The sequence below is a fragment of the Myzus persicae genome, unplaced genomic scaffold, assembly GCF_001856785.1.
Source record: "Myzus persicae strain clone G006 unplaced genomic scaffold, MPER_G0061.0, whole genome shotgun sequence".
In the NCBI taxonomy this organism is placed as follows: Eukaryota; Metazoa; Arthropoda; class Insecta; order Hemiptera; family Aphididae; genus Myzus; species Myzus persicae.
Window position 1 is genome coordinate 142,046 of NW_019104377.1, and position 12,665 is coordinate 154,710.

At 26.8% G+C, this 12,665-nt stretch overlaps 3 protein-coding genes across 3 annotated transcripts; 1 reads left to right on the forward strand and 2 right to left on the reverse strand.

Moving 5' to 3' along the window:
* Positions 1-1,769: 1,769 nt before the first annotated feature.
* On the reverse strand, positions 1,770-3,465 carry LOC111041697 (HIG1 domain family member 2A, mitochondrial). The gene is made up of 2 exons (XM_022326068.1): positions 3,111-3,465; positions 1,770-2,418 (listed from the first exon to the last, which is right to left on the reverse strand). The coding sequence occupies exons 1-2, from the start codon at positions 3,265-3,267 to the stop codon at positions 2,216-2,218; spliced, it is 360 nt and encodes a 119-aa protein (XP_022181760.1). The 5' UTR covers positions 3,268-3,465; the 3' UTR covers positions 1,770-2,215.
* A 1,662-nt stretch (positions 3,466-5,127) lies between these two features.
* Positions 5,128-6,300, reverse strand: LOC111041718 (exosome complex component RRP46). The gene is made up of 6 exons (XM_022326099.1): positions 6,254-6,300; positions 6,108-6,183; positions 5,927-6,040; positions 5,740-5,861; positions 5,532-5,672; positions 5,128-5,452 (listed from the first exon to the last, which is right to left on the reverse strand). The coding sequence occupies exons 2-6, from the start codon at positions 6,178-6,180 to the stop codon at positions 5,267-5,269; spliced, it is 636 nt and encodes a 211-aa protein (XP_022181791.1). The 5' UTR covers positions 6,181-6,183; positions 6,254-6,300; the 3' UTR covers positions 5,128-5,266.
* Positions 6,301-6,724: 424 nt separating this feature from the next.
* LOC111041717 (solute carrier family 25 member 44) lies at positions 6,725-11,949 on the forward strand. Its single transcript, XM_022326098.1, has 5 exons — positions 6,725-6,908; positions 7,299-7,591; positions 8,750-8,936; positions 10,162-10,289; positions 10,796-11,949. The coding sequence occupies exons 1-5, from the start codon at positions 6,725-6,727 to the stop codon at positions 10,985-10,987; spliced, it is 984 nt and encodes a 327-aa protein (XP_022181790.1). The 3' UTR covers positions 10,988-11,949.
* Positions 11,950-12,665: the final 716 nt, after the last annotated feature.

The window sequence follows — 12,665 nt, forward strand, 5'->3', positions numbered from 1 at the left end:
TAAGTACATAACAAAATTAATTACTTATAACTATTACAAATTGTAATAATTAATTGTACTTATATAAGTGAGTATAATGTATAATATGTCATAGACTCACCACATAAACCAACCTATTAAATAAATAGAAAAATAAATAACTTAATCAAAACCTTTATTTTACAATAACTTATTTGTTTTTTAAATTAACTTTACACAATAGAGTATCTTCGAAGTTCTTATCGCTCATACGCGATATTTTATGATAAATAGCACCACGTATTAATAGAACTAAATTAAATTATATCTTTTAAATTATAAAAATAAACCAGTCCAATAATAATGTTTGGGTATATACGTATTACGTATGTCGTATAGCCCATGCCATAGATATATTCATGGAAACGTGTATATGTACATATTATTTAGAGGAATCAAATTAAATAATAAATTTAATCTATTCTCATGATTTACGGTACATTAGACCTCTCAAAACCATGGTGGCGATAGTTCAAATTAAATATATATATATATATATATAATATTAGATTGGTATTCTTAACCCTCACATTATAGACATATTTTTAAAAGATTTTTTTTCAATTTCCAATAGCTACTAAATAATTCAAAACTGTAATGCGTTATACTATAAAAATTACTTATCAAAAGTAATTTCTATTACATTTCCGTTACTTGAAAATAATAGTAATGAAATTACGTAACGCATTACAAACAAAGTAACGTCGTTACAGTAACGCGTTACTCTCGTTACGTTACTACCCAAGTACCCAACACTGTAAATTACACACACCCAAAAATCTCTAATATTATATTCAAGCTTTTTATGTCATTATAGTTGTATTGTAGAAGTTATATTTTATTTATGTAAACTGGAAGTTATATCCGTGAAAGTAATGCGCAAGCGATTCCCACAGCGTCGTCGATTTAAAAACTGAAAAAAAAACTGGAAGTTATATATCTTACCCAAATATATAAGTTTACAAACTAAAATTATGCCTCTTAGACAGTGGCGCTGAAGTGTTGAAAATATACTATGACATCATGCATCAAAGGGTCACCATCAACTCACATTTTATTTATTTTTAATTTAACAACCAAATGCAAATCAAAACACAAACATAATGTAATATTTAATCATTATTTTTTAAGTTTTAACGTAAATTTTGGATCAACAGCAGGATACCTGTAGTACCAACCATGGGCCACTCATCTCAAAAATCTACTATGACATTTCCTAGATTAGTTAGATGACCCGCGCCACTGCTCTTAGGCACTAAATATAGCTAGTAGTTAGGTGCCACCCATACATTTTTAGCAATACAATAATATACTTTTTTGATTAAAACATTTATCTATATTCTTTTACATTATAATATTAATTTTGTATAAGAAATTTACAGTACACGCCTTATAATATTGATATCACAGATTATAATCAAACATTACGTAAACAAAAATTAGTTGTAGTACCTATCTATAAAAGATGTCTCATACAATCTACTTAAATATATAGAGATTTATTTATAGCATTTTCAAAGAATATAAGTTGAAAAAAATGTAAACATTACTCAGTACTAGCAAGAAGGTACCAAGTTTATAATTTGTTTTATGTACCAAAAAAACACACCTTTATAGCAGTATTCTGGGATTAAAAAACAGATTCTTACATGATGAAAATATAGTTATCTTATTAAAATAAATCTGGAAACCCTTACATTTATTATCATAAGTAATACATTTACATTTATGTGCGTTTCCATCTTTTTATGTGAAATCAAACCATGTTTATTTAAGTTCAAATCTTAATGCTCTTATTTGTATTTTCTTTACATGATACATATTTAGTTAAGTATGAAAATAATAAGGAAACAATTTTCCTTTAGCAAAATCCAAAACTTCCTAGCCTTAAACATGCCTATCATGTAGAACAAAAAATATATCACTGTGAAAAATAGAACCAATTTTCCACGAAATAAATTGATTATAGTACTCAAACGTCCTACTTCAATTGGTTATAGTAGGTACAGCAAAATTGTTTTTCCATTCAAGGCGTTATATTTTCTAATTATATAATAATGTGTATATATTTAGATAAATGCAAACGCCAATGTTTAATTTACTGTGTTAACAAATAATCTATGTAAAATGCTTGTAAGTACTAAAAAAAATAACAAATAATTGAACTGTAAAACAATATGTGACATGGTACGAATCACTATTTTAAACCAGTCTCATGAGTGTCATCTTCGGTTTCTTTTATTGCTCTCATTCCTTGATAGAACAAACCGCCCAATATAGCTACAACAGTAAATCCTTGAGCTGCTATACGCCCTCTCATCATCATTTGAGATCTAACTCTGTTGCCATCATACATACTCTTTAGACCCACACTCAAAAAACCAACAGTTACCAATGCACCTGAAAATGATAAAAAAAAAATAACATAACATTATTTACAATAATTATTATAAACTCTTAATTAAAATATAATTATATTGTAATTGAACTACAGATATTAGTTATGAAAGAAAACATAGAAATGAGCTGTGTTACTATCAAAAATCTGCCGGGATTTAGTCGTAAAGGAAACTAAAGTACACAATTTGATACAATGCAAGCACACCAATGCCTTGAAAATCTGATTTTAGAACTTTAGAGATATCTGGAATCACACTATAACTTTGTAACATTACAAACTATTTGAACTGTGAAAAGTTTTTCCTTTAAAACTATTATTTTCTTTTGATAATTATTGAACTAGGTATGAGAAGGGATGGTTGGTGACTTGGTGTATTAACTAATGACCTTTAAGATATATTAAAAAGTAAATAGTTCAGTGACTGCAATCAATTACGCAACGTGATTGAGAGTACACTACCGCCTACTGCCACTAGTTCCCGAATGGGTGACAGCCCAGGTTCTTAATGGCAAAAACCTTGTCAAACATACACAAGTCTCCAACAACCGTACCAAGCCTACCATAACTACTTAAAATAGCTAATAGCATCCAATGGCCTGTGTAGCTGCGGGAGAGTTAATAAAAAAAAGGTAAATAATTGAGGAAACTACTATTTTTATCCACTCTATTATTGATTTGTTGATCAACTCACCAATAGGCACTAATGGGTTTTCTTTAAATTTCCTCAAAAATTTGTTGCCAACATCTTCCATTTCAGCTCTGATTTGATAATCTGGTTTTTGGCCTTTGTCCGTTTTCAATTTCAACCACTCGAGAGCTGCATCGTTGCCTTTATTAGAATCTGCCATTTTAATATTATCAAGGAATAGGTCTATCCTTTTTAGCTAATTATACAAATAGGTATTGCTTGAACTTAATTAAAAATCAAAATTTAGCCAAATTATTAATACAAATTTAAACAGAAACTACAATAATACAATAATAATTGGTTCTTAGTGTTCTTACGCCATACCAGGACATTTTCACAGATAACAAATCGTGTGATAAAAGTTATCAAAATGGATAACAGAAAAATAATAAGCATGAACGGGACCACAAGACAATTGTTCCAATGATCTTTTGTTCCAAAAAAATTGTATCCCAAACAACAAACTACGAACAGTAGGTAGGTACAAGGATTTTGTGGATATATTATGATATATTAGTGGTTAGTGCTTACTTTTTAGGAGCCAATACATATTTGCCATTTCATTAAAATTTATCAACCCTTGACCCAGGTTGACCCCCCTCCCCGGAATAATTTTTTAAATAAACTTTAATTATTTTTAAATAAAGATTAATTGAATTTAAATTATATTTTTATATTTTCATATTTTATTATTACTTATTAGGTATAATATAACATATTTATACTCTAACCACCTCCCCCCCCTAAACATTTTTCTGGCTACGTCCTGGTTCGTGACGCTTTTGAAAAGTACTGGAAAATCGAAAATGGGAATTTTCAATTTTTAACTATTCAAAGTGCTAACTAAATAAAATTCGCCCTTTAGTTTTGTTTAAAAACAAATCATTATTTCGACTTTTTATCTCGTGCATACACAATATACAAACATTTAATACATACCAAAAAAATAACATCATTGTAAAATCAATACATTTATTGCTCCACTCAATATAAAATTGAAAAATAATTAAAATGTTTAATCAAGTCAATAATTTACTAAATTTGTTTATGTTTATTTTATGCATTTAAACTTTAGACATCTTTACATTTTGGCGACAAATGCATTGATTTTACAATGATGTGTGTATTTTGAAATTAATTATTTGTGTCTATCATTACGTTTCAAAGCAGTCAAACATCAGTGCTTCTATTTTCTACTTCAACCCTCAGCATCTTTTCTGGTTGGAGAGTAAATCTAGTTGGTACTTTGATGGGTTATACGTACAGAATTCACAAAAGTTTTTGTCAGAAAAAACGGTGATATTTTTACTCAAAATCAGGTTTCGAAAATATTGTAAGTTATTTTCCAAAAATGTGAATAAGCATAGTTATTTCGTTTTAATTTAAAAATATTTGTGGGTATATTATTATATTTGATAATATTTATACACACATCATTACATCAATGACATTTTCAAATGCAATTTTTGGCATAACATATACCTACTGTAATACATATTTTAGTACCTATGTACCTTCTAATGCAGTAATACCTAATATAGTAAAATAAATTAAACGACTCCCCTTTGTGCTCTCGTCATGCAGAAGAAACTATTTGTGACTTCTCACACATTCTCGCCGATTGCCCATCACTCTCTATTTCCTGATCTAAATTGCTTCGCTTTTTACATAATAACAATATTATGTCACTAGAACCAACAATCATCCTTAATTCCTTTTCAAAAGCCATTATTATTTTTATATTGAAATTCTTCGAAAATGCTGGATTCTTAATCTGATTATATTGATTTAAATTTTCTCGAACATTTGTTCAACCTTATTTTTGTTTTTTGTTTTGTTATTGTTGGTTTCAGTTTGTTATCTTTTTTAATCTCAGACTGTTTTTTTATTTTGTTTTTGTCAGTATATATTTCTATTGGGCTTTTTTATATCTTGTTTTGTTATTTGTTAATGTATCTTTAGTTGTAATTGTTAAGCTGTAATAATTTTATATTGGTAGCTTAAATAAAAAAAAAAAAAATTAAATATCATGGCTTTTTAAGGTATGAACATTTATTTCTTACACAATCATATAAAAATAACAATAGGTATTTAGTTTTTTTTGTTTCACATGATCAACATTCAACACAACAAAAGTCAAATGGTAAAATATTAGGCATTCAAATTAAAATAGAACTTTTTTTTATGACATTTTTATAAAAATTAAAAACCTCTTTACTAGCTGCATAACATTTGTCTATACAATCCATATACGTTTTCTGTGAGAATTCTCCGGTGGTATGTGACGTTAACAGACCCCTCGTTTCTGAATTTGCAAACACTAGTGTCAAATATGAGACAGAAGACTGAAAAAAAAAAATAAAAATTTGTACATTATTAACATGGCTGGCTATTTATTTATGCATACGATTTTAAGTTTCATACATTTATTTGTGATTCGTCAGGATTGAGAATAATTTCTTCCTTTTCAGTGACAGCACAACTTACTGCTGCATACAAATGATGCATAGCAATACCAGAATTCATCAGTCCCATACAAGAAGCGTTCAAACAGGTAGACAATAACTAAACAACATTTGCAGCATTGTAAAGACATTATTGATTTACATTTAAAAAAATAAACTATACATACATTTCCTCTGTCCTGCATCTCTTGGACTGTTACAACAATTGTTGTCCTGGGGTATTGTTCGACAACTAGGGCCTTTTCACATGTTGATTGCATTATACCTTCTAACATTTTGTCATGAACGGCTGTAAAATGTAAAAGTTGAATTAAATTTGTACACAACTAATATTAAGTATTAATCTATAAGTACTTATGCTTCCAGTTTTTCGTCTAAAAGTCACATCTATGGTGGCGCGATCGTACATGCATTTACTAGCTTTGGGTTCAAATGGTCCAACAACTGACACAGAAACAGTACTTTTACCTAAATATAAAACAAGTAACCAAAATATAAACGCTCATAAACAGTAAAAAATCATTAAATCATTTACCTTGAGATAGATATGCTGAGCCTTCGGTGTTTCCTAGAAAGCCTAATTGGCATTTCATAAATTCTTCAGACATTTTCTATAAGTAGTCAGTACGTTTTAAGCTTTTTTTAAATTTAAAATTTGAATCGTTTATCTTTAGTTTTTACCTTATGAATGCACCATGCACGTACAAGTCTTCACCTAATCCTAAAAACTATTGGTTACAGTGATAGTATGATACCATAGAATATTGTAAGACCGTGTACTGAAGCATGGTTTATTGATACCATATCGTATTTATATCATATTTTAATGATAAGATTATTTTTATTAATTTACTTTTCAGTACTCGCAAATCAGTAGTAATGTTGTAGTCGAGTCCTGAGAACTTTCGGATTAAAATATGTAATGTCAATTATTTTTTTTTTGTACTGCAACCGTTTTTAAACATTTTTAATTGCATTTAATTATTTAAAATTTAAATATGCTGATAGAAAGGCACTTGCCTGTAAATGTTTTTATTTTTAATACATCAGTGTTTAAAAAAAATATTTTTAACTGTTTCTTTTAATTTATTAGTAAATATGCTCTAACATTTAATATAAGCTTTGTACTTCCTATAAAAATATAGCAGAAAAATGTCTGAACCTACTAAGTTGTCTTCAAGATCACGTGTCTCTACAATTGAATGGGACATGATGGACAAGACCAAATTCTTGCCATTGAGTATGTTAAGCTCATTTTGTGTTCGCTGTACTCTCTATCCATTGACATTAATTAAAACTAGACTTCAAATCCAAAAACATGGAGAAATGTATAAAGGTAACATTATTTATTTTCAAATACACTGTATTCCACAATTAACAAAAAAAAATGTATATATTTGATGTACACGATAATACACCAACCATCTTATTATGACAACCATCTAGGTACTGACAATAATAGATAATTTAAAACAAAACAACCATCATTTTTCATATTAAGTCTTGAATCAGTACAATATATTCACACTGTTATTAAAAACTGTAGAGTATTTATATAAATAAACATTTCAAATAGAGTGAATTGAATTCATTTAAAAAAAAACCTTTTAAATAAACTTGGAATTTTTTTTTTTAGCTGATTATCTGATTGGTTGATTATTCATTAGATAGTTTATTAGTTAATTACTATGTAAATATACTTTAACTATGTTAACAATTTTTTTAGGTTTGTTGGATGCGTTTAATCGTATTTATCATACGGAAGGTATGTCAGGACTTTATCGTGGTTTTTGGGTGAGTTCTGCCCAAGTATTATCTGGTGCAGCTTACATTGGTGCATACGAACAAACTAGACATATGACAGCTCCATATTTGCAACAATGGCCTGAAATTAGATCAATGGTTGCGGGAGGTGTGGCATCTGTTTTCGGCCAAACAATAATTGTACCTTTTGATGTGGTCAGTCAACACTTAATGATGCTCGGTTTGTCAACTAGTAGTTCAGACAAAAATAAAATAGTAAGTTTGTTTTATACTCTACATCTCTTTTTATTTGAATAAATATTTTGTCATAATACCAGGAGTAGATTAAAATACAATTATGTATAATTTTTGATAAAAATAACTGTACATATATATAAATTAAAAATTAAAATCCTTAGAAATAATAAATTATAGATATATCTATTAAATATAATTAATAATTGTTCAATATTATAATTTTATTGGTTGTGTAATATCATTATGTTAGATAATGATGTACTTTTGACCTTTAATTTTAAATATTTAAGAAAATAAGTAAAACGTAAATTTGGACTTATTTTCTTTCAAGTTTTTCTTTCTTTAAAAGATATTACTATTTATGTGTAATTAAGTCTTTGTCATATAAATATTAATGAATTGCTTTGATTTTTCTATTAGTAATGTATTTTTTTATTATTAGTTTAATCGAAAGCCTAGTTCATCCTTGTATTTAGTAATCCTGAATTTAGGTATAGGATAAATACTATATATTTACACACTGAAGGCCTGAATGGAAAAGCCCTAAGTACAATCTAGCCATTATAGCTATTATACTAATAAAATATTTATGGCCGTACAGTGTGCTGTACTAAATTATATCATTTATTGATTGAATCATAAATAATAAAAATATATTTGTACGTTTAAAGATAGATATATTATATACATTTTGTTAATGAGTATAATACGTTAAGATTTAATTTCATCCATATAATTTATAGTCCATACTTATAGTAATTTAACAAAATAAAATCATTTATTAATTGATTTCTTCACATGCTTATCTATTTAGCAATAGGTATGTACTAGAATATGTTTAGTGTAGTTCATTCTACTACCTATTGAATAAAAAATAATACCTAATTATAACAAATTAATTATCGAAAATTAGATGTATTAACTATTCTTTTTTAAGCAGTATAGTAAAATATACACATCATCGTAAAAAAAAAAAAATTAAGTAATTAATTGCCAACAATTTTCTCAACATTAAATATATTTATAAATTATAGTATTAATTATTATAATTTATGTTTTTAATTTAAACTCATATTTTACATTTTAATTTTTATTACCTAATGGAACTATGAAGACAAATTATGTTTTTATTGATAACTGTATTAAAATATTAAATTTGAGTCATTTTTACTTTAGATATATTTTCGTCCATTGGGTATTCATTTGGACATCTCAAAGTCAAAATTTCGTACCACATTAGATATTGCTCAATGTGTTTATCAACAAGATGGTTTTAAAGGATTCTACAGAGGTTATGTTGCCTCTGTTTGCACTTATGCACCAAATAGTGCATTATGGTGGAGTTTTTATACAATATTTCAAGGTATTTACTACAAGTTGTTACGTTATATACTAGTTAAAATTATCTAATATCTTGTTGTGTGAATTTTTTCACTTAGCCATTTAATATTTTGTCAAACACCAATTGCCCATGTAAAATATAAATAACCTTTGATTTCATTGAGTTAATTTACACAGCATTAACACAAATAATGATTATCAACTTTTTTATTTAATTTAGTAATTTGAACTTAATAGAGAATTTAATATGTGTTCTATCTAGTATTCTATTATCTAACACAACAATGCAAATTCTTCATTAATTTTTTTGCTTATCATTTTTGATTCCTGTAAAGTTGAGTAATATGGTATTAAGTATTGATTTTAGTATTTCCAGGGTTTTTATGTATTTAAATTCCATTTTTGGGGTGTTTGGTCTCAGGCTCTTACTACACATGGCCAAATAATTTGGTGTGTCGGCAAACCAGCGCATAATATTTCGCAGCTATTATCACTCATTAAAAATCACAAGAAGATTATTGATATTTTTTTATCAGAAATGTAGAAAAAGTAATAAAAATATTTTTGCTGACATATCTAGTTATTTCTATTCTGGTCAAAGTTGTGTTTGTGAGTGATTTTATACTCATACTCATGTGCACTCTGCCACATTAAATATTATTATTTATAAATTATAATACATATTTCTTGGCTGCTACTTATTATTTATTGTTATTTTAATATTATATGGTTTTAATTAACACCATCAAGCTGCATTCTTTTTCTTATACATTTTTCAAACACTATTTATTTTATATTTACTCTATTAATGACCTTAATATTTTATTTATTTATTTTTTATTTATATGAATAATGACAAACAGTTTTGTTGGATGTCTTTGACACCAAACTAACCTTAATTGTAGTGTTCAATTTGTTTCTAAATTTAATTATTTGTTTGTAGTCTATTAGTATACTTGTATAGTAATAGATTTTGATGTTAATTGCTAGTAATTCAAATAATTAGATTTATGAAATGCCTGATTGTTATTGACAACATGGAATAAAATATAACTCAAAAATAGGTTAGTTGAGAATCAGTATTTTTATATCAACACTTAACTTAATTGGTAACTTTTTTAAATTTTCGAGATAGAATTGAATGAAAACAATGTGATAATAAGTGAATCAGTTTTAAATTGTACCTGGTTATGAAAATGTTAATTCTATGATATTAATAATTGTAATACATTTTTGTTAACGATCAGATCAACTGGAAAAAAGGTGTCCAGTAAACACTTCACTTTTATTTTTGCAAAGTATATCAGGAGTACTAGCTGGGTTCTCTACGACTCTGATAACTAATCCCATGGACACAATACGAGCACGATTACAAGTAAGAATAGTTGAGCTTTTAGGTTTAATTCTTAGTCTTAAACGATTAGACTTTGGGACTTCTATATTATTTTTATTTGCTTTTTGTGAAATGACGATCATTATTATTCTATTTGTTGAATTTAAGCATTTTGGCATTCTTCAAAAATGTTTCATACATTCAATCAATTAATAAATCATTAAAATAAATAAATACCAATTTATAAACCAATTAGTTGTTAAATGAATAGTTTACGATCTAGGTTTAAAAAAGTCATGCTAGCAAGTTTGTATGATTTTTTCAGAATCTTTTTTATTTGGACATAACTTATCCACCTATGTTATATAATTTTGGATGTTAATAGTATGCACCAGGAAAATGAAAATGAAAATATATGTTGTATTAATGCATTAAATATTGTTGAACTACCTATAAAGTGTTTTCAAGTTTCAATAGATATCTCACCATCAATTCTATGATAAAATGAACTATTAAATTAAATTAATGAGAAATAATTTATTACACAGGTACAAAGAACAAACTCTATTGTTGGTACATTCAATGCCTTGTGGAAAGAAGAAGGCATGTTGATGTTCAGTAAAGGACTTTCTGCCAGATTGGTCCAATCAATTTGTTTTAGTTTTACAATTATTTTAGGTTATGAGAGCATCAAAAGAGTTAGTGTACTTCATGAATACAAAGATCACGTACGATGGTAATATCTATCAGTGTCTTATGTGTAAGAATTTTTTTTTTAGAAAATTGTATTTTTTTAAGGGAGCACATATCACAAAACATAACGGTACTTCAGGTTATCTCAACTCCTGAAACTTTAAAAAAATTTTTAAATTTAAAACAAAAATTAAGTACTTAATTAAAACCAAAATTAAAATTTATTAATTCAGTATTACAAGTACACAGCATATTATCAGATTGTATGAGGTAGTCTCAAAATGTATATGTAGTCGAGATAAACCAGATGATTATAACAGGTAAACTTAGACAATATTTGGTAGTCTAGATAACCCAGAAGTACCAAAATAAGTTTTATTAGATATAAAATCAATATATAGGTTCCACCGTTTTATTTTAATTATTTGAATATGTATAGGAAATTAAAAATAGCTATGTGACCACATGGCAGCCTATCCAACATTTTTAAGTGTGACTGCTTCACACAGTGATTAATACAACTTCAAACATCACCGAATAATAATTTGTTGATTATCATACATTTGATTTTAGCAAATTGTGTGCAGTGTGCTCCTTTAATAGTTTTAAATGAATCGCTAAATGACACATAATATTATGATTATTGATTTACGTTTTGTTATGTTGACAATTTGACTTGCTTATTTATGTATGAGTAGTCAACACTTATTTTTTATTGTTACCTTTAGTTATTTTATTTGTACGTTGTTAAATGTGTTTCACTTCTAAAATTATAGTTTTATTATAATGCAATTGATTAAATTTTTTCATCATCATGGTTTTATATAATTTTTATTTTAAAAGTTACGTTGTATATCATAATTAAAAATAATGTTATTGTTTATTACTGTAAAGAATATAGTTTTTTAGAAATGTATAACGTTCAAATTGAGTCTTATCAGTTACCAAATTATTCAATGAATGTGATTTTACCGAAGTCCAATTATACATGCATATTATTAGATGAATATTCAATTCTTTTTTTTTTTGAAGCCTGGCAACTTAGCTGTTTGTGGAGCAAGAGAACAGTTCATTTGAACACCTGCTTGTGTATAATATAGCAAGGATTTATTGTTAATAATCACCTATCCGACGATTAGTAATATGATGGTATGTACACTCAGAGTGTATACGCAACTGAGTGTAGACATCGAGTCACATATTCGATTACTAAAATTTAAAATTTCTCATAAATTAGATTTTTTTTTTGAAATTCATAGAAAAATGTATTATTTTTCAATAAGCTTGGTAGGTAATGTATATTTGCTACAATATATTTAGAAGTTGGAATGTTACTTTTCGCAACAACTTTAAAACCAAACTTTTTGTCCATTAAATGTAATATCAGTAACCAACTTAAGTTCAAATAATGTTATACTTTAACTAGTGTTTATGTTATTGCACATGTTTGAATGTCTAAAAATGTAGATCTTAAGCTCTGAAATGCAAGGGCAATTTTGAACAACAATTTAAAATGTATGGCATGAGTAAATATATTTTTTTAAATTAACTATTCACAAATATTAATATCTGTTTTGCAATAAAAATAAATAGATAATACTTCAATTAAAAAATAATAGCATTTAAACATTATAGTTATAAGCAACATACAATTAACTAGTATTATAATATGTTTATGGCTAAGTTATAAATATTGATAATCTTGTCTTGAACACCATTAAAAAC

Coding starts and splice junctions, on each gene's coding strand:
- LOC111041697 (XM_022326068.1), bottom strand. CDS start 3,267: ATGGCAGATTCTAATAAAGGCAACGATGCAGCTCTCGAGTGGTTGAAA. Junction 2,419..3,110: donor AAACCCATTAGTGCCTATTG/GTGAGTTGATCA, acceptor TATCATTTTCAG/GTGCATTGGTAACTGTTGGT.
- LOC111041718 (XM_022326099.1), bottom strand. CDS start 6,180: ATGTCTGAAGAATTTATGAAATGCCAATTAGGCTTTCTAGGAAACACC. Junction 5,862..5,926: donor ACGAAAAACTGGAAGCATAA/GTACTTATAGAT, acceptor TACATTTTACAG/CCGTTCATGACAAAATGTTA. Junction 5,453..5,531: donor CTGACGAATCACAAATAAAT/GTATGAAACTTA, acceptor TTTTTTTTTCAG/TCTTCTGTCTCATATTTGAC.
- LOC111041717 (XM_022326098.1), top strand. CDS start 6,725: ATGTCTGAACCTACTAAGTTGTCTTCAAGATCACGTGTCTCTACAATT. Junction 7,592..8,749: donor GTTCAGACAAAAATAAAATA/GTAAGTTTGTTT, acceptor TTTTTACTTTAG/ATATATTTTCGTCCATTGGG. Junction 8,937..10,161: donor TTTTTATACAATATTTCAAG/GTATTTACTACA, acceptor GTTAACGATCAG/ATCAACTGGAAAAAAGGTGT.